The sequence below is a fragment of the Ictalurus punctatus genome, chromosome 7 (assembly GCF_001660625.3).
Source record: "Ictalurus punctatus breed USDA103 chromosome 7, Coco_2.0, whole genome shotgun sequence".
Classification (NCBI taxonomy): Eukaryota; Metazoa; Chordata; class Actinopteri; order Siluriformes; family Ictaluridae; genus Ictalurus; species Ictalurus punctatus.
Window position 1 is genome coordinate 10,154,021 of NC_030422.2, and position 25,651 is coordinate 10,179,671.

Sequence of the window (25,651 nt, forward strand, 5' to 3'; positions counted from 1 at the left end):
GAGCCTTTAATCTCTCAGTCTGGGTCAGAACACACAACCACAGTCATGGGGTTGCATTTCATTTGGAAATAAAGGTCCCAGAGTCTGGAGGAAGAGTGGAGAGACACAGAATCGAAGTAGCTTGTAGTTCGGTGTGAAGTTTCCACAGTCAGTGATGATCTGAGGTGCCATGTCATCTGCTGGTGTTGGTCCATGGTGTTTTCTCAAGTCGAGAGTCTATGCAGTGTCTAACAGGAGATTTTAGAGCACTTCATACTCCAATCTGCTGATAAGCTTTATGGAGATGATGATTTACTTTTCCAGCAGGATTCAGCACCTGCCCACAGTGCCAAAACCACTAGTAACTGGTTTGCTGACCATGGTATTACCGTGCATGATTGGCCAGCCAACTCGCCTGACCTGAACCACATAGACAATCTATGAGAGACACCAGACCCAATAATACAGACGAGCTTGTAAGGCTGTTGACAAGATGTCTGAACTCAGAGACAACTACTCTCTGAGAAAAAAGAACTGCTACAAGAACAAACACTCAACCTCTCTCACAAAATTAGCATCTCCATTGAATTAACATATCATGCTGAGTAGAGACTAAGGAATCGTCATTACACTGTTGCCTCCTTCCTCTCCTCACACCCGTCTCTCTCTCTCTCTGTCAAGATCACCCTAAACACACCCAAGTCTATATACATTACATAACATGTTTTAATGCGAATAAGATGTCACCTATACATCTTTACTGTATTATACAAAAGGTCTCAGTGCAACTGGAAAATATGGTCTTATTCCCTCAACAGCAGTTTAAATAAAATGTTACATGCCATTAAAGGCATACCTTCCCAAGGTACCTTACTCAAATTACCTCCTGTATGTAAATAAGGTACATCCTTCCACAGACATCAAATTATCATCACAAACAACACCTGTGTAGTTTTTCTCTACCAGGTATGAAAGTGTTGTCTCTCTTATGTTGTATTATTATGTTTTGGATTTGATTGGAATGTAATGTTGAATCTAATTCTTTCTAATTATTATCACTAATAGTAGTGTTGGATTTGGACGTTTGCAGCATTGTAGTCATTGTTACAGCAAATCTGCGACCAGGTTAGTACAGGCTAACAATTTGGCATTAAGTTAAGAGTGTACACACTCAATAGGAAATATCCGTTTAGGACAACATAAAGTTGATCGACCAAGTCTAAATTAGATGAAGTCTAAACCTCTGATTACTGTAATATTTTTCTAGCTAATGTGTACATAGGAAACTATGGCATGATTATATAAAGCTAATTCTACTCAGATATTATTGGTCTGTCTTTGAAGTTTTAGTGGTCATGACCTCTGGCTAGAAATAACTTTATTGTAATTAAGTATGACCAACTAAGGGAACTAAGAGACCAGGCTAATGACTTGGCTCTAGTTAAGTGTACTTTGAGTGTACAGGCTCGATATGAAATACCCGTTTAGGACAACATAAAGTTGATCAACCAAGTCTAAATAGGGGGATGTCTAAACCTCTGGCTATTGAAATCTTACTCTAGTTAACGTGTACATAGGAAACTACGGCATGATTATATAAAGCTAATTTCACTTAGATATTATTGGTCTGTCTCTGTAGATGTTAGTGGTCATGACCTCTGACTAGAGATAACGTTACTATAACTAAGTGTTACTATCTAAGGGGACTAATAAGGTACTATTTAGGAAAGGGTAAGCATGGGGGGGTCGTCTAAATAGTATTAGTCAATTACCTCTGGCTAATGACCAAGACTGGCGAGTTTATGACCATGAGATCCACGCACACGGCCGGCGCGAGACTTGACACGGAGTCTGAATGAACGAGCACAAATTAAAGTATAGAATAAATTAGAATTAATCAAGTATAGAAGATCAAAAACATCAAAATATGAAGAAGTAAGCAATAAATACAACATCGAGGTTTTTACAATTGGAGTCAGATTTAATTTAGAGTCAAGCAGAATTGAAATGACAAATTTAAATATATTCACATCACTTCAAAAATACAGGAACACGTGGGAATCCTTCTACCATGTCACTGGATACCGTCATTGGACCAGTGAGTGGACCCAGATTAGGAGCATTTGCTGATTAAGGACTCTTGAGATTACTGCTCCTGCTGCTGTTACTGCTCCTGCTGCTGTCACTGCTTCTGCTGCGATCACTGCTAGGAGACTGAGGTAAAAGCGTAGAGGAAACAGGAAGTCCAAGGCCTAACTCAACCGTTTTCACGGAGGGTGAGTGAACTGCCGAGCTTCTGGCGCTGCTGTCGGCTGATGATCCTGAGGATCTGGAAGATCTGGTCAAAAAGCACACAAAATACATCTGTCTGACGTATGTAATTGTGTTCACATTCAGTGAAGAAAACGTGTGCAAAGATTTTTGAGATCTCACTGGTGGATATGAAGTGCTTGTGGTTTACCTGAGAGAAACAGAGCTACTTGCTGAACTCAGTTTTGAACTCCTGCTTGAGGGGGTTGAGGTGTAAGAAGGAAGAGAAAGACCGCGCTACAACAGAAGACACATCATTTACACACAACTTCTACGTATTGTTCATCCATCTGAGCTCTATGCAGTTCTTTACCTGCATGAAGTACATCTGTAATGTCGCCTGAAGTTCAGGATATTGCTCCATGACTTCCAGAAGCATCTTATTGGTTGCCTTCTTGGAGTCTTTCAATTCTTTCAGCTTTATGTCACGTTCCTCAAAGGTCTCCTCTGTGGTGTTTTTAGTAGAGCGGATCTCCTTTGTCAGCTTGGAGGACTGTCATAGAAGAAAAAATGCCAGATTTAATCAGTGGGCTGATTAACAAAAGCTGATATAGAGTTGTTATTTCAGAGTTGGTGTATAAGGAAGGGAGGAGAAAAAAAAAACAACCAAGGTGGTCTGTTCATTTGTAACGACATTGTTTTTTTCAGAATAGTCAACACCTGATGTGGAATCCTGTTTTATCTATAAGCAGCATTCCAATCATGATTAAGATCAAGATCGTGCAGTTTCAATTCACTTTGGGGACATGAACGTGCGCACCAAATTACATGAACATAAGATGTTCTACCTGTTTGGTGGCCCTGTCCAGTTTCTCCTGCTGAGTAATGAGCTCTTTCTTCAGGGAGACAATGCATGCTTGGAGATCTGCATTTCTTTTTGTTTGAGTAGCTTCTTCCTGCTGCAGGCTGTTCAATGAGCTGCTCATCACCTGTCAAAGAAAGCAAAAGTGAAACCACTGTAAAGCAGATCTTAAACTGTATTTGCTTAAAAAAAACAAGGAAAACTGTCTGTGAAGAAACCTAATATGATCTCTACGGTTTGATGAAGTTAAAAAGTTACGTCTCCGTGACTACCATAATATCTGGAATATAAAGTGAATTTTCTGCTCGATCAGGTGCTATGACTTAGAGTGGCTTGCGTAACTATTCACCGCCTTGAACTTTCCCACATTTTACAGTGTTACTTCCTGGAACTGAATATGTGAACAATGAACAATAATTTACTAATCTACACAAAATATCCCATAATACTGAAGTGTGAGCGTGGGTGTGGGTGGGGTTTAAAAGAAACTTGTTTGCGAAATTATTTGCATAAAAAATTGAAAAGTTTTGATTGCAAGTTGTGATTCATCTCAGTCACTGTGAAACCCAAATTAGATCTGGTACAACCAGTTGACATTAGTCGTCACATACTTATTTTAATGGAGTCAGTTAAAGTGTCATGTGATGTACAGTTGCAATCAATTATTGAACCCCCGTTGCAAATCAGGTTTATTGTCAAAATTTACAGACTTTCAGCTGTTTGCAATGAACAAAAGCAATTGGAATAGTTGAACGCAACGAATACTTCAAGGGGTTTCTCCAAATTCAACTGAAAATGCAACTTATAATGATTTCTCCAGTTTAAAAATTACTCAACCCCCTGTTATGTGGAGTGATCAAACAACTGGAACTTTTTGGAACAATGGATCAGCGGTATGTCTGAAGGAAGAAGAATGAAGAACACACTGTCCACAGTCAAGCATGGCGGTGGCTCGGTGATGCTCTGGGGCTGCTTTGCATCCTCTGGCACTGGAAACCTGCAGCGTGTGGAAAGCAAGATGGATTCAGTGAAGTATCAGGAAATCCTAGGAGAAAACTTCATGCCGTCTGTGAGGAAGCTGAAGCTTGAGCGTCATTGGACCGTCCAACAGGACAATGATCCCAAGCATACCTCAAATTCCACCAAGGCTTGGTTGCAGAAGAAGTCTTGGAAGATTCTACAGGGCCATCATAGTCACCTGACTTGAACCCCATAGAAAATCTCTGGTGGGATTTGAAGAAGGCGGTTGCAGCATGCAAACCCAAGAATATTACTGAACTGGAGGCCATTGCTCATGAGGAACGGGCTAAGATCCCTCAGACACGCTGTCAGAAGCTGGTGTCTGGCTATGCATCTCGTTTGCAGCAGGTCATAACAGCAAAAGGGTGCTCTACTAAATACTAAAGATGTTTGCCATGAAGGGGTTGAATAATTTTGGACTGGAATTGTCATTATAAGTTGAATTTTCAGTTGAGTTTGGGGAAACCACTTGAATCATTCATTGTGTTGAAATATTTCAATTGCTTTTCTTTGATTTGTTCATTGCAAACAGCTGAAAGTCTATAAATTTAAACAATAAAGCTGATTTGCAATAGGGGTTGAATGATTCTGATTGCAACTGTAATACACTTATTTGTTAACAATGTGTTAGAGAACATACAGTACTGTGCAAAAGTTTTAGGCACCCTATTTTTTATTTTTTTTTATTACAGACTTTGTTATAGATTTTTTTTTTATTATTACATTATCGAGTCAGTACAAAAAACATTTTAGATTCCCAAACATTAGTTTTCTAGCACAAAATTACATTTTACAGAAAAATGTTTGTATGTCATTATAGAAAGCAGCATGTTATGTAAGAGACAGTCACAGTCTCTTGAAGAACCGTAGCTGGTTCTGCAAGATGCTCAATAAAACTTACAGCTCATTTCCTTATTAAACTGCACAAATTGTACCACAGACAACTTTTTTTTTTTTTGTCACACAAAATATTGACTTTGTTTCATTTACTAATGTTTACTGCCCTGTACTATATATTTTTTAAATGTAGAAACATTTCATTATTTTGAAGGCATCTTTGCTCTACAGCATTTCTTTGCATGTGCCTAAAACTTTTGCACAGTACTGTACCTTAACTGAATTGAAAAGTATCAATCAGAGTTTGGTTATAAAAAACAAAAATGAAACATTGAATATCCCACTGAGAAGCAACCAAGAAGTGCAGGGTAATGCTTAAAACATGTTGATGTTACCACCACCATGCTTCACTGTGGGAATGGTGTTCTGAAGGTGTTCGCCAAATGTAGGGCTGAGTGCCAAGTTAAATTTTGAGATTTCCGATAGCTAGCCCAGCTTTGTGGAATGTCTGGCTTGTAGTCATCCTGTGAAACCTGTATTCTCATATGTACTCATAGGGATCCTGTAGCTATGTTATAAATAAATATATCTGGCACACTAAAGCGACTTCTGATTATACATCAATAAATTTTGGATAATGATTTTATTTTCTAACTGGACGTAATTTTGGAGTGTGGTTTATATTCTGGTATTAAATATTAAATAATGTAAAATAAAAAATTTAAAAAAAACAACATCTGGTTCTACTGTTTTGAATAACCTGCATTCCTCAGAGTTATAACCGTGAACTTCCTGAATAATGAATAGTGTGTTTCATAGGGGTCATGGGTTGGTCATTGAAGAAATATGTTTCCCTGCATGGACATTACAAAAAGGTCAAAAATGCTTATGTATAGGACAGCAGAGATTATCCATAACATCCTCTGATGTTCAGACAGACCTCAGTGTTTTCCTGAAGCTCTCTGATTTGGCGTCTCTTGAACTTGAGCTTCTCGTCTGCCGCCCTTTTCTGTTCCTCTAGATTCAATTTCTCTTGATACTCAGGACCTACAAAGTGAAAGAGCAACCGTTAATGGGTTTAATAGGGTTTACATAATCACACACTCAAGACCCAGATTTGAACTGAAGCCAAAATTTGACATTACAACACTTCCTGGATCTGGTTTAAAATATTATTAATTCCTGCAATAACTGTATTCACCTATCAACAAATAACGGGTCTAAAAAAAACAAGAAGGCATGGACATACTAGAATCGGTGACCTTAATGAAGGATTTGCGATAGGAGCTGTTATGATTATTGAACAGGTGCATGGTGTTTTCCAACGCCTTGTTCTCTTTCTCCGCCTTGCGGATCTCGGCATCCAAATCATCACCCTTGCGCTGAAGCTCCTCCTTCTCTTGAGCTGCCTTCATGACAGAAACACCAATCAAATTTACGATAAGGAATTAAATTTTATTCATCTGCTTCTTTACAAGCAGAAACTATCAATAAAACACATGTATAAGACCTATTCAATGCAGTGGAAGATGTTGATAAAACTGCTCAAAACACAATCTGAAAGTTTTATACAGTATACAGTGTCAAGCTGAGTTACTGTTATCCCACAGAAGTGGATTATTAATATCTAAAATAGCATGTCTCAAAGTGTTTTATTCCACTTATACCACAGAAATTTGCTAAAAGTAACCATTTCTAATTATTAAATGGCACTTCACACTTCAGGATCAAAGGTATTTCCTGTTTTACACCTACACAAAGGTGTTCCTTCAAGTTAAGGACCCAAAAAAAAAAAAAAAAAAAAAAAAAAAAAAACAGCTTATCATGTTACTGAGAATATGAAAGTCAGCTGTCCCAAAGATTTTCACATGGTGGAAAAACTTAAAGCTCTGACACTGGAGACCTTTTCCAAAAATGTTAAATATGTACATGCCTCCTTTCAGAGCAATTCACCATATCAACAATGACACCATACAATACTATAGAGCTGCTGTTATAGAATAATAATCAATAGCTTCCAGCTGACTCAAGCATTCAGTAGCACTGTGGTATAAATGTGAAAACATTTTGAGAGTGGGCAGAATGGAAGTGTACAATTTAAAAGAAAAGGGCAAACTTTAGCTTCAACAGTAAGAGTACATTTACAGTAGAAATCTGTTAGGATCTTGCTACCTTGATAATGTAATAGGCCTGCGAGTTGTCTCCCTCGCCCTCTGGTGCAGCCATGGAAAAGGTGATGATCTCGTATTTCTTCTTCATCTTGTCAACTTTGGACAGTCGTTCATGCAGGTGGGCCCTTAAACAGTGAACGACCACATGGGTCATGGGACGTGGGACAGGGGACAGTAACACACAATAAATAAATAAATAAAACATGGCTGTGCTCATAGAGTTCGATTAATTTGAATGTTTATTAACACTAACTCATACAGCGTGAACCACACATTTGTGTGAAAGTACTGAAGTCTTCCTTGTTGGCTTGTTGGTTTGTAGCTACAATGCAAAAACAAAGAAGCTAATGCTGTCTTCCTACTCATGACCCACCTCAGCCCTTGCATCTCCTGTTCAGTGATCTTGAGCTGCTTGGTGTGCATATCCCGATGCACACAGATCTCCTGCTGCCGCTCCTTCATGGCTGTCTGGAGTTGCAATTTCCTCTTCTCCAGAGAGAGGACACCATCCGTCTTGTCATATAGCATGTTCCTGTGGCGCTTCACCTCCAGCTGCAGGATATTGTTCTCCACTATGCTGTCCTAATGGAGTGAGATTGTCAAGCAGCCTGGAAGTGATGTCATCCTTATAGGACAGCATAATTGCAATTTACAGACTCTTTACTGATGCTACCAGACTATCAAGTAAGATCTATACCAGACAATAACTTGTAGATGTGACCATTTTAAGAAAACGGCATCATAACAGAAACACATGCAGTTGGTCATTTACTACTTTAACCAGCTGGGAATTAATCAATCATGTTTGTTTTTCCTACTTACAACCCCAATTCCAAAAAAATTGGGATGCTGTGTGAAATGTAAATAAAAACAGAATGTGATGATTTGCAAATCTCAAACCCATATGTTATTCACATAGAAAACATAAGTTTAAACTGAGGAAATGTATCATTTTAAGAAAAAAAAAGAAGTAATTTTGAATTTGATGGTCGCAACACGTCTCAAAGAAGTTGAGACGGTGCAACAAAAGGCTGGGAAAGTAAGTGTTACTAAAAAGAAACAGCTGGAGGTTAATTGAGAACAGGTGACAACCCAAGATGATTGGGTATAAAAAGAGTATCTTAGAGAGGCAGAGTCTTTTAGAAGCAAAGATGCGCAGAGGTTCACTAATCTGTGAAAAACTGCGTCTACAATTTGTGGAACAGTTTCAGAATAATGTTCCTCAACATAAAATTGGAGAAATTTCTATGTGCAAGGGACAAGGATGAAAATCAATATTGCATGCCTGTGACCTTCAGGCCCTCAGGAGCCACTGCATTAAAAACAAACATGATTCTGTAATGGAAATCACTGCATGGACTCAGAAACACCTCCAGAACTCACTGTCTGTGAACACAGTTCGCCGTGCCATTCACAAATGCTGGTTAAAGATCTGTTATGCAAAGAAGAAGCCATATTTGAACATGATCCAGAAACGCTGCCATCTTCTCTGGGCAAAAGCTCATTTAAAATGGACTGAGGCAAAGTGGAAAACTGTTCTGTGGCTAGACGAATCGAAATTCTTTTTGGAAACCATGGACACCTGTATGAAATTTGGGATAAAATAAGACATAAAAGTGTATAAACTAATGAATAAAATATAGATAAATAATATTGAGCCAAGTGAAATCTTAAAACCTAAAGACAGCTGGTTTTTTACACTAGACAGTGTGGTGGTTGTGTAAGAGCACACCAGCACTAGAATGAGGAAGTTCTGACAGATGGACTGTTGAAGAAGGAAGTACCCAGGTGCAGGTGAAAAGTTCACACACACACACACACACACACACACACACACACGCACACACACAAGGAAATTTAGATTATTAACATTTAACATTATTAAACAAGAAGCATTACTCTCTGCTTTTACAGAATAAAGTTTCACAGTATGTGTATTGGGCACATTATTACTATAATTAACATAAAGGCCATTGTGAAGTTTGCAATGCACTTAGGTGAAAAAGAGAGGAGCACCTGGAGAAAAGTGGGAAAAGTGTGAGAGCGGGTTTGCATGTATCAACTGCCTCGGAAGGCCCAGGGCTGATGTTAGTTGAAGTCAGAAGAACGCATAAAACATAAAGAATAAGTTACAAGCACAAGTCTGACCCTATCATGGGTCAGACAAGGAGCAAAGACGAGATGGCCAACTAAAAAGAGGAACAACTGTACCGTACAGATAAGCATTAGAATGTTCACTCATCCCTGTGGGCGGCTGTGGCTCAGGGATGAGTGAGCGGGAGTGTGTGAGTGTTAGAGCGGGTTGTCCACTAATCGTACGGTTGGCGGTTCGATTCCCGCTCCACATGACTCCACATGCCAAAGTGTCCAACCCCAAGTTGCTCCAGATGGCAAGTTAGCGCCTTGCATGGCAGCTCTGCTACCATTGGTGTGTGAGTGTGTGTGTGAATGGGTGAATGAGACACAGATGGGTGAATGAGACACAGTCTAAAGCACTTTGGAGAAAAGCGCTATATAAGTGCAGACCATTTACCATCCCTGACAAGAGAAAAATCTGTTGCTCAACTGAGGTAGAAATAGCTCAAAAGTAGATAAGGAACTAACTGCTAGAAAAGATAATATATCCTACAGTATAACCGTCAAAAAAAAAAACTAAACTAAATCTTGAATAAACCTATATCACCTTCTTGGAGGTGAATCTTGGAGATAATGGGAAATTATGTAATTGGGATACATGTGATGTATACATCCATTATGAATGGATGTACAAAAAGGGGATTGTTAGATATGGTGCCATGCCATGAAGTTTATATAAAAAAAACACTATAACTGACGGAAACTCTGTGTATCCCTGGGACCAGTATGTTTTATTTGCTGTCTTGCTGACTGCTTTGTCTGAATCCAGTCTTCGTGAGTTTGGTGGTTTTTTATCTTAAGTGTAAGATCAATCTTTTAATCGATTTTATAGTCTGAAATTGTGAGCTAGCAGGGCCAATGTAGGTTGGAGAAGCAAAATATCCTGCACGGCGCATCCTCTAAACTAAAGAGGACTAAAGAGGAGAGGGATCATCTGTCTTTTTATCAGCACTCAGTTCAAAAGCCTGCATCTCTGATGGTATGGGGTGCATTAGTGCAGTGGTTTTCAAAGTGGGGGCCGCCAGGGGGCCTCAACAATTTGGTGTGAAAAATAAATAAATACATGATTTTCTCTTTCTCACTCTCAGACAACCACACACACAATCAATTCCTAATCTAATGTAATGTAAAGATTCAATATGTGATTATTTAAAAAAAAAAAAAAAAAAAAGGGAGGGGGGGATATTCAGAAGTCCATTCAGATATTCAGAAGGGCCTCAGTTAAATGTTAATGCCATTTGGGGGGCCTTGCCCTGGAAAAGTTTGGGAACCACTGCATTAGTGCTTATGGAATGGGCAGCTTGCACATCTGGAAAGGCACCATCAATGCTGAACAGTATATATAGGTTTTAGAGCAACATATGCTTCCATCCAGATTCCATCCCATCTTTACTTCTGAGAGACTCTGCCTCTCTAAGACACACTTTTTATACCCAATCATGTTACTGACCTGTTGCTAATTAACCTAACTAGTTGCAAAATGTTCCTCCATCTGTTTCTTTTTAGTAACACTTCACTTTTTCCAGCCTTTTGTTGCCCCCGTCCCAAATTTGTGTTACGTATTACGGCCATCGAATTCAAAACCACCTTATTTTTTCCTGAAAATGGTACATTTCCTCAGTTTAAACGTTTGATATGTTTTCTATGTTCAATTGTGAATAACATATGGGTTTACGAGATTTGCAAATCATTGCATTCTGTTTTTATTTACATTTTACACAGCGTCCCAACATTTTTGGAATTGTGGTTGTACAAACCCCAAGATGACCTACACATACTGGACCGATTCTGGTGAATGAATAACTCAGACTTTGCATGATCCTGTTTAGAGACAATCACAGATTTAGGTTCCCTGGGGTCCGAAGCAATTTTGGTACTAGCCACTGAAGACAAAACACTGTTGTAATTCAGCCTGATTGAATGTGATTGTGAGTGAGGACCTGTTTCTTGAGAAGTTGTTTCTTCAGGTCTTTGTCCAAGGTGTCGTCGACGAGGTTCAATTCCTCGATCTTTGTGGTCAGGTCTCTCTTTTCTGCTCCCGTCTTCTCATTTTCTTTCCTCACACAGCGGATATCGTTCTGAGAATACACAGGCTTATGAAGTATGCCTTTCTATAAACCTATACATTTCTGTAATACAGTTTATCTAGACTTTCCTTATTAGTCACTGAATTACATTGGTCAAGTCGATTATACAATAGACGACCTTTTCTCTTAACTTAACAGGTGTTAAATCCAACACGTATCTCATGTAGCTCCATGCCTGGAGGACTCAGATTTTCCCCTGCTACTGCTTTTAACCACTTTATCTTCACCTGAAGCTTCTTGAGCTGTGCCGCAAGCAGAGCATCTGCCTTCTTTTTTTCCTCCAGTGCCTCGCTCAGCTCAGAGACCTGCTTCTCCAGCACCTGTTTCTCCTCCTTGTTCAGGTTGCCGCTCAGACGAGCCATCTTCCCCTCCATAAACTGGATCTGGAAATCCTGGTGAAGAAGGAAACGCACAGTGCGCAATGCACATTCGGTTAGAGGCGTTTGAGTACAACATCTGGGATCATGAGGAGATCTGTATGAATGTTCGTTATGGTCAGGATGCCTTGCCTGGCTGCTGATGTTCTCCTGCTGCTTGAGAGCGTTTTGGTCCAGTTTACTGAAGCGCTTGTCCAGGCTGGACAGAGCCACACGATTGCCTGAGATATCTACTAAGACATTCTTCTTGGTGGCCCACAGCGTCTGCAGCTCCTGCTTTTTCTGGAAGAGGACCTTGTGTTCCCGCTGGAGTTGGGCATCAATTTCCTGCAGACAAAAAAACATGCTGCTGTTAACAAGATAAGGAAAACACACCATAGCTCAACTTATAATCGCAGAGCTGTTGAAACATCGAATATACTAGGTGTTGATCCATTTTCTAAGGCAGCAGGCTTTGACTGAAGTGCTCACTTTGAGGTGTTTCTCCTGGTCTCGGTGCAGCTGCTCCATCTGAGCGGCTCTCTCCTCCACGCTAAGCACCTCCTTGGTCACGACCTGCTGCTTCTCTTCTAGAGCGATGTTATACTGCTGCACATCCTCTAACCTGCAGGAAATACAGAGTGAGCTGTAGAAGCTAAAGAGAAAATCTATTTTTGCTGCTTTTACTTTCAACCTTTAATAGGTTTTACATAAGAGAAGCGTTCTTTCTTCAGTGTCCTCTGTCTATTTCCTTGGGTCACTAAAGCTTTTTGTGATAACAAGACAGAATTACTTGGCCATTTTATCGTTGATGTCCTTCTTGATGCTTGCTAAGTGGGATCTCTTAGCCTCAAGGTCTGTAGCGGTGTGATCCAACCTGCCTTTTAGGCTCACCAGCTGTGAAACAGAAAGACATTAAGATCAGAGCCTCCTCATTATAACCAGGTAGGTTATGTGATGTACATCTGTAGTCAGAGCAGCTACAGGAACGTGCCTCATCTTGAAGTCGAGCGCAGTTGCTTTCCTCTTCCTGAAACTGTTGCCGCAGCCTGTTGGCCTGGCGTTCGACCGCGGCAATCTTCTTCTCGCAGTCCTTGTTATTCTCCACCTCGTTAACCAGGAAGTTCTGCTTCTCTTTTATGAGCGCTTTGCGTTCGCGTAGCCCCTGGTTCATCTCTTCCAGCAGCTAAAAATAAAGACACAAATAATTAGCTTGCCCCGCACTCCTTTCACTTCTCAGAGTCTTACTCTTAGCGCAGCTGAATACCAGAGCACACTGTTGCAGATCCTGGTCTTTCTTCCTCATCTGCTTGATGGAGTTCTCCCACTGGCTGATCAGCTCCTGTCTCTCCACGTGGGCCTGCTGCACCATCTCGACCGTCTTCTCCAGAGCCACCTGTGCTCGACACACACACACACACACACACACACACACACACACTCCAATGCAACATTAATTTTGTCTCAGAAGAGAAAGATGCTGGAGTGTTGAAGAGAAATGGGAGTGAAATAAAATATGATCCTAATGTCTAACAGACCTGCGCCATGATGGTCTCAGTAACCTCATTGTCCAACGTTTTTCTCTTCTGCTTGGCCTCCAGGGTCAGCTTCTCCATGCTCAGAGTGAGCTCCTGTATGGCACGTACAAGAATACTTTAAGTGTTTAATAAAAGACAGATGGACGACACTTGGGCGTCCCGTCCAGGTCAACTGATGAGCGTCCAAGTACATTTTGAATATTTTAACAAGCTGTTGTTTGGGTTGGGGTTTTTTTCCCCAGCAGGAAGGTAAATTTTTGATCCAAAATGCTCAGCTATGTACAAAGCGACCCTAACATCTGTAACACAAAATACCCACGATCCGCTTAAGACTGTATGGACTCAAAATGAAAATAAAAACTGCAATGAGTTCATATTTTTGAATTTTCATTTAAAGAAAATATCTAAATTTAATAATGACATCAGCTTTTAGATACATCACTTATTAGTATTGGTACTTTTATTCACACAGAGACTTAAATTAAAAAAGTTACACACAGGTCTATAGAGGACAAAAATGTCCTAGGTCCTTTTTTATGAAAAGAAAAATAGTAATTATTTTCCATATACTAAATGCTAAGCAGAATTTTTTTTCTTTGATTATTACAGTCTTTGATATGTCAATGATTAACAACAACATTCATTTTCATGCATTCGTATTTTTTATGCAGTGTCACAAAAAAAACAAAAAACAACCTCCCACTCAGGTCCATAAAGGACAAAAAATGTCCATGTCAAAAAACTATCACAGAAATATTATATGTGTATATTTTTTTCCACTTTCACCGACTTTGTTCTGATCAGTTCTGATCATAATTACCAAACATTCATTCATTTTCAGAATTTTAACCCTTTAAACACCGGTTTCTTTACATATCTTCAAAGCTCAGTAACCTTCTCTCATATACATGGGGTGGGATTTTCAAGTTCCAGTACAATATCATTTCTTTCTTTCAAACTGTTCACACACACATAAAAGTTCCAGTACACAGGTACAAACCACAACTCTGATATCCATACACACACGCACACACGCACACACACACACCCTCACAATTATATCTGCACAATTTATTCAGTTGGTCTGCAGCGCTCTATAATACAGCAGAATCAGAAAAAAGGAAACGCATGGAATTTCCCCACAGGCTAAACCTGAGAAAATAATACACATTTCATAAATCTTTTTAAAAATTCAATGTTTTGAAACCTTGTCAACAAAATAAAAGCCTATTAACACAGAACACATGATTTTATGCTTAATTGTTACAGGATTAAATATTGCACTTTGAATGGGTTTCAATGGGGACGTTTTTGTCCTTAAGGTCCTGAGTGTAACTATTTTTGTGTACCTAGTTTTAAAATAGATTTGTGAAAGTAAATGATTGTGAAATATTAAAATTCCAATAAAAATACACAACTTTTTGCCAAATGTATGCTGTTTGCATTAATACAGACAAAATGATTTTTTTTAAATAAAATTTTTTATGAAAAAGTCAAAAAAGTCGCACAAGGATGCCCAAGGATTAAATGGTATTTTAAATGTACAAAGGGGATTTCCCAAGCAGCATGAACATGTGATGGTACACAACACTTCTTTCCCTTCCTTCCCTGTTGATTTGCAGTAATTCTACAGTTCAGTCGTTTTGAGTCATGTTATAAGGAAGCTGGTCAGTAGCAGCATGCAAAAGATGCCTCTGAAATGTGTACATAAGCCACACCCATGTATCTTAAACATTATCAGCTTGAGAACAAGATCGGGCACTATGCTAGTGTTTGTAGGTGTACATCACCTGCATAGTTTTGGCTAAGATTAAAGAGATAATGACAGACTCACGCGAATCCTGCTCTCGTCTTGCTGCGCGTACTTGATGATGGCCATGGTGTCCTCGTCTTTGCGGGCCAATTCCTCCAGCCAGGCGTTCAGGGCCTGCTGGTCCCAGTTCAGCTGACCCATGAGCTCCTCTATCTTCTGTGTGTCTCTGAAGATGCAGTTCTGAGCAGCGAGGAAAAACATTACAGATTTAAAGCAGGAGATCTGAGATGATCCCATTATGTTATTGTATGTTGTGTGAACCTGAGACCATGACCCTTGGAAGACGATTCAGATTTCTAACGTACAAAATTTCAGTCCAAATACGGTTAGGATAGCGAGTTATTTAAATCCTATTCACTACATGAGCAGAACAGAAACTTTTTAACCTCCTGAGAGTTCTTCTTCTCTCGGAGCGAGATCAGCTCATTCTCCAGCTGCGAGATCTCCTGAAGCAGCCGTCCCGTCTCTCTCTTGGCCAAGGCGTTGAAATGCAGCTCGGACTCAGACTGCTTCTCGACAGCCCTGCACAGAGCCTGCACGGAGACATATCAATAAATAACAATTCTACAGTTTGTTTGTTTTTTTTTAGAAAAGAAACTGCTGTTCGAGTCAAACATGGGACATGGTTTTTTAACATTTCCTTCACCTGAGTGTGAGTGCGTCCTTGCTGGACGTCTTTCAGATGTTCAGTCACGGCGCTGTTCCTCTCCTTGTGCTGGCTCTCTTTGTTTTCCACATTTGCCAGCTCTTTCTGTTTCCTCTGGACCTGGCGGGTGGAGGAGAAGGTTTTTTGACTCACGGATTTCAACATTTCACATTTATTGCAGCGTATATAAGTGTTTCAAAATAGTACTTGATTACTGTGACCTTGTTAGAAAATGCTTTCAGTATCAAACCATAGGTAGCAGGTACGAAAGTTATTATTTATTTATTTTTAATGTTGTGAAGCAGTCTTTTGGGTTGTTTTTTTTAATGGCCCAAAGATCTGGAATGCATAATAATAAATATTACACCAATAACTTACTACTTATTGTGACTCACTTCCACTATCAGTATCTGAATTCAATATGAGCCCTATTACTTATTCTACTTTTTTAAATCATATTTTACATTGTTATTTTACATTGTTACTTACTGTTTGACTATTTGTTTGTTTGTTTACGTCACACTCCTCACGCATCTTTGAGCTGCATTTTAAACGTATGAAGTGTGCTAAAGTTCAGCAAGGTGTAAATGGTCTCGCGAGGAAAATGCTTCGATTATTCATTATAATTTAACGCCATTACTCATGTAATGAGCTAATAACGTTATAAAACGCTACAAGAGCACTTCATTGACCTTTCTACTTTAATATTTACTCTACTTTCTACTAGGTGTTTCCTTACCTCATCCTCTATAGCCTTATTCTCAGCATTTAACACAGGAATGGCGAAATTTTGGTCCCAGCCAATCTCAGACAAAAACTCCGACAAAACCACGTTAGCCATTTTTTTTAGCAGAAAGTTCTGTTGAAAGTCAGAAAGTTCAATTGACCAATTGGTTTATTTAACCGAACCCGCTAGTAGTGCCAGTGTTGTGTTGAGGGTTGCTTAGCAACGGTGGTGCTTTTAGGCACGCGCCGTCTTCAGCCAATAGAGAGCGCCAAAAGGCTGCTCACGGACCTGAAGGGACGGAAAGCGGAAGTGAAAGTCTGCTAGTAAATTTCAGTCATAAAGGTCACTTTTGAAGAATTTCTAGTGTTTCATGGTTTGCAGTCACATTCCGGACGTTGCATTGACTCCATACTTTCTCACCTGTATACTTTTTTTTGTGAACAATTTATTTTTTTATTTAGCTTATACATCTATTTATTTCCTAATTGTAGTCAAAGTACGGTCTAATAAAAGACTACAAATCCCACAATCACTACTCGAGCCCAAGCTAGGCAACGTATTTAACCTTTACAGTACAGTACAGTACAGGTATTATAAATACACTGTACATCTGTGGACACCTGACCATCACAACAATATGTGTTGCGACAAAGTAGTCTAGGAATGGTGATTCTCAATTTTTTTTGTTGCCAAGGACCCATTTAACTGTAAAAACAAATTCCATAGACTCCCTCAGTATGGATTTATTACATAAACATTTTCAAATACTATTAGCGCTGTCTGTTCCCGAGTTTTCCACATTTGTAATAAGTTGACTTTGGTGCTTGGACCCCCAAAACATGATAACTTTGATAATATGGGATGTGATTTCCACCACTGTAAGAATTTATTATTATTTTTTTATATATATAACAGACCACCTAGCTACGCTTCCTGGACCCCACAATGATCTAGGATGTTTGTGCATGCTGTAGCATTTTACAGTTTCCCTTCTCTGGAACTAAGAGGCCCAAACCTGTTCCAGGTTTGAGACGGTTGGCGTGGAAGAACTCGAGTGTCCTGCACACATCCCAGACCTCAATCCCAATGAACGAACACCTTTGTGTTGAATGAATTGGAACTGGAGCTTCCTCACTCAACATCAGCACCTGACCTAGACCTCACTAATGCTCTTGTGGCTGAATGAACACAAATGCTCCAAAATCTAATATAAAGTCTTCACAGAAAATTGGTGGTTATTGTAACAGGAGAGGGGAAGAAATTTGGAATGGGACGTTCAACAAGGAAATATGGGGTGTTATGATCAGGTGTCCATAATCCTTTGTATAATACATATAGTGTATAATAACTGTAAAAACATTAGGCTTTTTGGTAAAATAAATTGGACTGTAGAGCTTTGGTCCTGAACTTTGTTCCACTGACCGCACACATTTGGTCCAAGTGGCATTATTTATAAGCTTAATCAAACCATGTAATTTCTACAAAAACTGAATAATAATAAGTGTAAGCATTCCTGATGCCTGGGCGCACGGTGGCTTAGTAGTTAGCACGTTCGCCTCACACCTCCAGGGTCGGGGGGTTGTGGGGGTTTCCTCCGGGTAGTCCAGTTTTCTCCCCCAGTCCAAAGACATGCATGGTAGGCTGATTGGCACGTCCAAAGTGTCCATAGTGTATGAATGGGTGTGTGAATGTGTATGTGATCGTGCCCTGCGATGGATTGGCACCCAGACCAGGGTGTTCCCCGCCTTGTGCCCGATGCTCCCTGGGATAGGCTCCAGGTTTCCCCGTGACCCTGAAAAAGATAAAGTGGTACAGAAGATGGATGGATGGATGGATTTCTGATGCCACTTTGGGAAACACTGATCTAAGGCATAGTCAAGAGGCAAGATACTTGCTTTCAAGAGACTTTTCAAATGCTAATATTGATTAAGTTACTCTAGAAATCAATGTGTTATATAATAAGATCTCCTGAAACTGATGAGAATTTTAAAGGGGGGGGGGGGGGGGATGGCAGCTTTAAGCTGAACACTGCCCTCCTCTGTTTGACTTCTTCCCCTGAATGAACTTATAAAATGTCAACAAACCTTCACGAACATACTGATAACAATAATAACAATAACAATAATAATAATAATAATAATAATAATAATAAAAATAAATGACATGAATAATGATAATTAATAAATAAATAAATAATTAAAAAAAACATTTAGAAAACAACGTGTCCTACAATAAATTACTGTTTAATTAGTCAAAGTGATGTAAAACGGTCACTCCAATATTTTAGGATGGCCGAACATACCGAGTATACTTATTACGTTTAATCAAAAACAAACAAGCAAGGTGAAATTGTTTTCTTTTCTTTAAACAGCAACAGAAAATATACAATAACGTCACAATAAAAACTAACAAAACAGGGTTGTCTGATCCTTGTGTTTGTCCCCTAAAAAAAAGGATACAATCAAAGCTCTGCATTTCCAAATGTTTTATAAAAAAAAAAAAAAAAAAAAACTAATAGTAAAAAATATTTCAAAGTAGGAACAAATATGGAGTGGAAAACTAAGATTTAAGTGATGAAGTTTTGAAGATTGAGATTCTCCAACCATGCCCTGGTTAAGGATGAAGATGGCGTGTCTGTTGTGATTTTGCTCCTGCCAGGTGAAGGTGGGGGGAAAAAGAAAAAAAGAAGGAAAAAAAATAAAATAAAGAAAGCATGTTGAGGTCCCAGAGCTTGATCCAGATTGAGTCGACACAGACGTGGCACACATATCCAAATTGAAAAACTGAGGGGGGGAGAAAAAAAACAAACAACCAAAGCCCAAACCACCGCTAGATGACGAAGAGGAGACGCATCTCTGAAATGTCTTTGCTGTACACGAGTGTCTTGATCCTGAGGGTCGGAAAAGGCAATGTAGATCTCAGTTCGGTCCTCCTAAAGGTGGAGGTGTTCAAGTCCCCTAGACGGCCGTGCTTTTGGTCCCGATGTACGGCCGAGCGAACTCGACGAAATCGTCGATGAGGACTGGCCACGCTCCTGGAACACAAAATGCGAGAGACAGGCTAGCGTTATCAAAAGCGGTGACGTGATATGTTTATCTGTGGGTGTCGCAGCCATCTGTACCTGCAGTGGCTTAAAGGCTCGCAGTGTACTACCTAATAAGGATATAACCGAAAATTAATATATTATCTGGAACAAAACAGATATTGTAATGGATACAAATACAGATATGAATAAGAGGCGTCTGATCGAGACTATTTGTCCATCACGACTCGGATATCCAATCTATGTTTGGATGTTTTCGAAGAATCGTTCCAGCCAATAGTTTAGATTTGTCTGTGTTGTTTTGCTGCTTGTCACGGTCACTATACTTGCGGCCCCGTGGTGCTGCCTGGTGCTTTGCTGCTTGCTACTGTGAATGTAGGCTAACGTGAATTTATAACGTTCTCGTAAACGACCAAACATAATCAATAAGGTAAAAGTGCATGGCTACGGACCTTCCTCGTCGTAGTTGGACATGTCGTCAGTTATCATGGTGCTGAAGTCTAACAAGAGGTTCCAGGTGTCTTTGGGAATGGATCTTTTATGGTGCTCCTGCAGGAAGAAAGAAATCTGTCAGTTGCATTGAAGGAGGCGTGGCTTAAAAACCTCTCAGTCACACTGAAGGAGGTGTGGCTTAAAAACCTGTCAGCCGTACTGAAGAAGGCATGGTATGCAAGTAAAAACGTAATATAACAGATCGGCACGAAGAGGTGATTATTATTACAGACTTACCACTAAAAATTTGTTCCACAGTTCGAGGAATTTGAAACGTCCTGCCAATACTAAATTCCAATAGGCAATCGCCATTTCTAAATCTAGATTTAAAAAACAGATAGGATTATTCATCCAAAAAAAATAATAACACAGCATATCAAGTCTACAGAAGAGAAGAAATGAAGTAAGACGTACCCAAGCCTTTCTGTCCGGGATTCTTCGCAAAGTTGAAAGTAAACTGATAGAAGTCTTTAAATTTGCCTTGGTCTTTTAACTCCTGCTCCATTTTGGGCAATTGTGCTTTAAGCTTCTCTATGCTGTCACATCTAAATTAAAAAATATATTTTTATCTATATATATTTTACATACATACACACACACACATACATATATACACATTATATATACACACACACATATATATACACATATATATATATATATATATATATATATATATATATATATATATATATATATATATATATATGCAGATAAAAAATGTCCAAATTTTCATAACATGCAAAAAAAAAAAAACATGCAGGACAGTCTACAGATGATATGCTTCACGTGAGTGAAAAGGCACGAGTCTGTTTTGCTAGTTTGTATATTTACCTTAATGAATATGCAGTTGGTGGCATTTCTACATAAAAATGCCATATACAAGGTAGTGTTCAAAGAAATCAATTTGTCTGGTGAATACGTGCGCAAATTAGTGCAACCAAAAAGCATGTATTAAATTCGCAGAAGCCTGTTTTACTTAAACTATGTTGGAGTATTCTGAACAACACTGGATATTCACCACAAATGATACCAACAGCAGCTAAACGGCACCTTTGGAAAGGTTTCGCTCACATGCTTGCGTTTTTTCAATGCAGGTTGACTCGTTAACGTTTTTAAGATCTGAGAGCATCCCACTGAGAACATTTATCACACCCAAGATCCTTATTTACATATTGTTTTCTACCCTGACTTTGCATATTATGCAATTCTCGCCGTTATTTATTTTTGTAAATCCCACAAGACACACCCGCTAACTGCACGCACAATACACCCCATCCCCTTAACTTGAAATTCCCAATTTGCTCTTGATAACTTACCCTTGTTCGGTCATCCCGTCCATGAATTCTTGCTTGGAGAACTCGCACTGTGTCGCGGCACGAAACTTCCACGCGATTAGGAGTACGCTTATACTGGCTGGGTCGAGACCGAGATCATCACAGAACTGCTGAATGCCGTCTATACCGATCTTATTGTCATCATGGGGATCTGTTACAGTTAGAAAGAAAGGAGGGGAGAAAAAAAAGACGATTGTGAGGTGGTGAGGTGGTGAGGCGACAACTTGGACACACACGACGAAGGAAAGGGACTCGGAAATGGAGCCGTTTCTATGGCAACGCGCAGACATTAAGTTCGGCGGTTAATATTTTATCATCAAAATGGCGGTGACCATTTTACGGTCTGTTAGTTTACGCACCGTCAAGTCTGAACTTTCAGTAAAGGAAATCAGACTGGGAAACACGACAGAGTCTCGACTTTCCGCTCTGGTTCAAACTCAAAAACCTTGAACCTTAAGTGCGGTGTTGCCATGGCTACTGATGGACTGTGCTTTTATCCATGAATTGTTTGTAATTACTTACCTCTGTACCGATTGTAGAGCTGCTCTAGCTTTTTCCTGTCGAACAGTCCTTTCAGATTGTGTATGTAAAGTTCAGGATTCTGGAAGAAGTTGTCTGTGGCCACCTCTAGTTTCCAGTCATTCTGAGCCAAGCAGGTCAGCGCTGTTTTCTCGTTCGACTGCGTGAAAATCATGAACTGGCGAACTTTATCCTTCTGCGAGGATTTCAGCTTGTTCTGTTGGCACAAGATTGGGATAGGGGTGTTTATACTTTCAGACTGGGTATCCATCTGAGTTGACAGTTTTAGTTTAAGCATCTTTCATGGACATCCTGGTCTGGTTTAAAGTTCACCTTCACCATCTTCATCATTACCCACGATTCAGTTCTACTACTACTCTACCTAAACAGAGAGATGCAGCAGCACTTTAGCCTTCAGTCTATCCAGCTTCCGTAGCGTCAACTTTCATGCTAATCCCATAGATCGCCATGTAACTAAGCAGAGTCCCCACATCACATTATGGGACTTCGACTCCAGCGTTTCCACCAACGTCAAGAACTACTTATATGCTGGACTTAAACGCTGCTGCTGTTTTGTTTTTAGGAGCCCCCCCCAAATGCTCTAGTAATGTCCCCCTGTGACGTCAGCATGCCACACAACTGCTACCTTCTCCCAGGAATATCAAAATACAACCATAACAACCAAATTAGCACCAGAATCACTAAACACCTCATAAATATATAAATCTAAACATGTTTAACGTGCTTTGGGATAGAGTTTTTCTTTAACATATTTAATTAATGTTTATATTTAGCTCATAATAACGCAGGCCTGTTCAATTCAGCTGCATGTCATGTCTTAATAAGCTTAGCGTTTAATAATATACACAATAAAAATACTATTAGTATCAATTTTACTGAGGAGATTATTGTCATTTGATGGCATCAGTGTGGCTGTTTTGTTACAACGGAATAGCAAAACATTTTTAAAAAAGAGGTCTAAATTGCGTATTTAATTGAAGCTACCGCGCTAACCGTGTCCGAATACCAAATAAGTCGCTGCTCACCACACATCCGCACTACATATGCGCTTCAGATAATAGCGCGCGTGCCCATTCTTAGTGCACTATATGTGCGTTTAGGATGCAGCCCGTGAGCATTGCTTGATATAGCCGCTTAGCTAGCGCCTTCTCTACTCTTTCGCTCTATATAAACGCTCAAACTATCGCGCCACGGAAATCAGATTTCTAGCAGAGTTTCAACAGCCAACAGGCGTGCGCCCCCATGAAAACAAAACAAATAACCCTGTATTTGCTATTCTTTTTTTTTTTTTTTTCATTTACCATGTTTGTGATTTCCAGACTCCCTCTTCCGCTTTTCCCCTCTCGCCCGTCATCTACTTCCGTTCATGCGCAGTACAACTCCATCCGCCCCCTTCACCACACATAAACACACACAAAACTGGTTGAAACTCTGGTACTATGTTCAAGGTGAGGTAGTAATGCCCTGTCTTCGACCAGTAAAAGTCACCGAAAACGCTCTTTCAGCTTGAAATTTCAACTCCTCAACTTGGGGTAGTTTTCTCAAACTACCAGTTTCTTCCCCGTTTACAGAGTGACGTCAAATCAACGTGGCTGCCCTCTCTACTTCTAAATTAGTTTATAGCAGTATGGGTTTAGATCAGTTAATATACAGACACACTACATGGTTAAATCTATAACATTAACTACACTAATTGCTGTACACTAACTAACGTGATCTGGGGAGTTTCTTACTAATCACTGCCGCAATTTCAGTCCAGAATGTTACATGAATGTTTGACGTTCACTATAGTAGAACGGGACTGATAGCCACTCAGGCCTGTATCTGTAAAAATGCGGTTAAAGTAGCTATTTATGAGCATTCGGTGCTCTGACAGAGAAAACAAAAGTTGTCTGTCGTCAGTGCCAGTTGTCAGTCATTTTCTAGGCAGTCCCAATCTCAGAGTGAAATTGGCACGCTCCCAGCACACCCAGGTAATTCTTCTGTGAGCCAAAAATAAATAATAATAATCACTGTGTACCTTGAAAAAAAATTACATGGAACCCAGAATAAACACTTGCCCAATTTTGACAAATATTGCCTAATGTACCTTTAAATTATTTTATTACAACCATTAGATAAAAAATAGTATAGAGAAGTAAATATTATAAATAAATATATGTATACACAACCTGTCAAAAGTTTAGACACTCGTTCTTTATTATTTTTTTCCAATACATTTTATAATAATAATAAAGTCATTAAAACTCTGGAATAAAACAAATGGAACTATCCATCCATCCATCTTCTATACCACTTTATCCTTTTCAGGGTCACAGGGAAACCTGGAGCCTATCCCAGGGAGCATCGGGCACAAGTTGGGGTACACCCTGGACAGGGTGCCAGTCCATCGCAGGGCACAATCACATACACATTCACACACCCCAAATGGAACTATGGGAATTATGTAAATCAAAAATAATTTAGTATTTTAGCATCTTCAAAGTAGACACCCTTTTTGCAGAGAATTTCCAAAAATGTATTCTTGGACTTTTCTCAGCTTTCTTGAATAATCTCCCTGAGATGCTTTTTAAACAGCATTAAGGGAGTTCCCACCTATGTTGGACACTTAATGGCTGCCTTTCCAAATATTTCGCTCCAAGTCATCCGTTTAAAACAATATTTTTTTTAAATAAAATGTTAGTTTTCTAATGAAAGAAACAAACATGCTGCCACAATTTATATTTTTGTCTACAACACATTTCAAACATTTAATCATACACGTTCAGATCAAAAGGTTTTTAAGATCATGAGAAACATTTCAGTCAACTGTCTACAAACTTTTGACTGGTAGTGTATAAATCATAAATACTGATATTTATACCAATAGTTTTTACATTTAGATTTGTACTTCTATACTGACATCCTGTTCACTCCACTGTATTATTATTATCATTGTTGTTGTTGTTGTTGTTGTTGTCATTGTCTTTATTAATTATTTCCTCATGTGGAGAGTGTACAAACTCAGAATGTCATTGTACCTGGAACCTTGTGCATATGATAATAAAGTTCTTGAATCGTGAAAAAAATCATATTATGTAAAATAACATAAAAATAACTGTATATAACAACTGTATAGTTTAATTGATAACTTTTGGTGTTTGTATACTGTACTTATTTATACCATTGCATGGTTAAATTCTTGAACCTGATTGGTCAGAAGGTGTGTATTATTTTCGTATAACAGCATGTCTCCGACAGTAGTTTCAGGTGTCACGTGAATGACGGGTTAATATAAATGCGCTGGTTCTAATACGTTATTGTTTCTATAGTAACAGCTCATACACAGGGACTTGTACAGCAGACGCTCCAAAGATTCTAAAACTAATAATAAACAGAAAGGGGTGGGGGGTGTCATTGTTTAAGAAAGTAAAACCTAGAATCGTTGATGTGGTGACTCTTTTTAGGAGACATTTATAGGAGTCTTGGTTGTAAGCACTTTGTAACAGTCAAAGGCTGTTCGAGAGAACGTCTGTTTATTGCTGCTATAAGGTAAGTGAAAACAGGAACTAACTTGTCTCTTGTACGTTCCACAATGTTAAATGTAACTATAAAATGTGTGACGTGTCATTTTTTAATAAATTAAACAATGTAATAATTGGCATATCCCTGCAGAAGAAGCAGAATAACACACTCCAGATGCGGTTATAAAAAATAATACACTTCGAGGGAGTAGCGGCACTCTGCTCGCATGTCGTGCCACATCACACCACCCCTAGCTTTATTTTAATATAACAGAATGATCTGTCATGTGTTACTCCTTTCTTAATCATTTTTG

The 25,651-nt window shown here is 39.2% G+C and overlaps 2 protein-coding genes across 2 annotated transcripts; both read right to left on the bottom strand.

The window, feature by feature from the left end:
• Positions 1 to 1,931: 1,931 nt before the first annotated feature.
• ccdc39 (coiled-coil domain containing 39) lies at positions 1,932 to 18,404 on the bottom strand. Its single transcript, XM_017471080.3, has 20 exons — positions 16,435 to 18,404; positions 15,696 to 15,815; positions 15,436 to 15,582; positions 15,071 to 15,229; positions 13,237 to 13,329; positions 12,966 to 13,094; positions 12,693 to 12,884; positions 12,492 to 12,595; positions 12,191 to 12,323; positions 11,852 to 12,046; positions 11,570 to 11,734; positions 11,196 to 11,333; positions 7,493 to 7,701; positions 7,121 to 7,244; positions 6,198 to 6,357; positions 5,889 to 5,995; positions 3,078 to 3,218; positions 2,603 to 2,782; positions 2,441 to 2,526; positions 1,932 to 2,317 (listed from the first exon to the last, which is right to left on the bottom strand). The coding sequence occupies exons 1-20, from the start codon at positions 16,534 to 16,536 to the stop codon at positions 2,110 to 2,112; spliced, it is 2,892 nt and encodes a 963-aa protein (XP_017326569.2). The 5' UTR covers positions 16,537 to 18,404; the 3' UTR covers positions 1,932 to 2,109.
• A 245-nt stretch (positions 18,405 to 18,649) lies between these two features.
• Positions 18,650 to 23,287, bottom strand: dcun1d1 (DCN1, defective in cullin neddylation 1, domain containing 1 (S. cerevisiae)). The gene is made up of 7 exons (XM_017472313.3): positions 23,136 to 23,287; positions 21,817 to 22,030; positions 21,277 to 21,445; positions 20,372 to 20,502; positions 20,195 to 20,277; positions 19,918 to 20,014; positions 18,650 to 19,456 (listed from the first exon to the last, which is right to left on the bottom strand). Exons 1-7 carry the CDS (start codon positions 23,136 to 23,138, stop codon positions 19,380 to 19,382), a joined length of 774 nt encoding a protein of 257 aa, XP_017327802.1. The 5' UTR covers positions 23,139 to 23,287; the 3' UTR covers positions 18,650 to 19,379.
• Between the last annotated feature and the right edge of the window lie 2,364 nt (positions 23,288 to 25,651).

What these genes read in the sequence shown, in the direction of transcription:
- ccdc39 (XM_017471080.3), bottom strand. Translation starts at nt 16,536, where the DNA reads ATGGCTAACGTGGTTTTGTCGGAGTTTTTGTCTGAGATTGGCTGGGAC. An exon ending in AGGCCTATTACATTATCAAG is followed by an intron (nt 6,358 to 7,120) that starts GTAGCAAGATCC and finishes TCTGTCATGAAG; the next exon opens with GCAGCTCAAGAGAAGGAGGA. An exon ending in TGGACAGGGCCACCAAACAG is followed by an intron (nt 2,783 to 3,077) that starts GTAGAACATCTT and finishes CTTCTATGACAG; the next exon opens with TCCTCCAAGCTGACAAAGGA.
- dcun1d1 (XM_017472313.3), bottom strand. An exon ending in GACGGGATGACCGAACAAGG is followed by an intron (nt 20,503 to 21,276) that starts GTAAGTTATCAA and finishes TTTTTAATTTAG; the next exon opens with ATGTGACAGCATAGAGAAGC. An exon ending in TGTGGAACAAATTTTTAGTG is followed by an intron (nt 20,015 to 20,194) that starts GTAAGTCTGTAA and finishes TTCTTCCTGCAG; the next exon opens with GAGCACCATAAAAGATCCAT.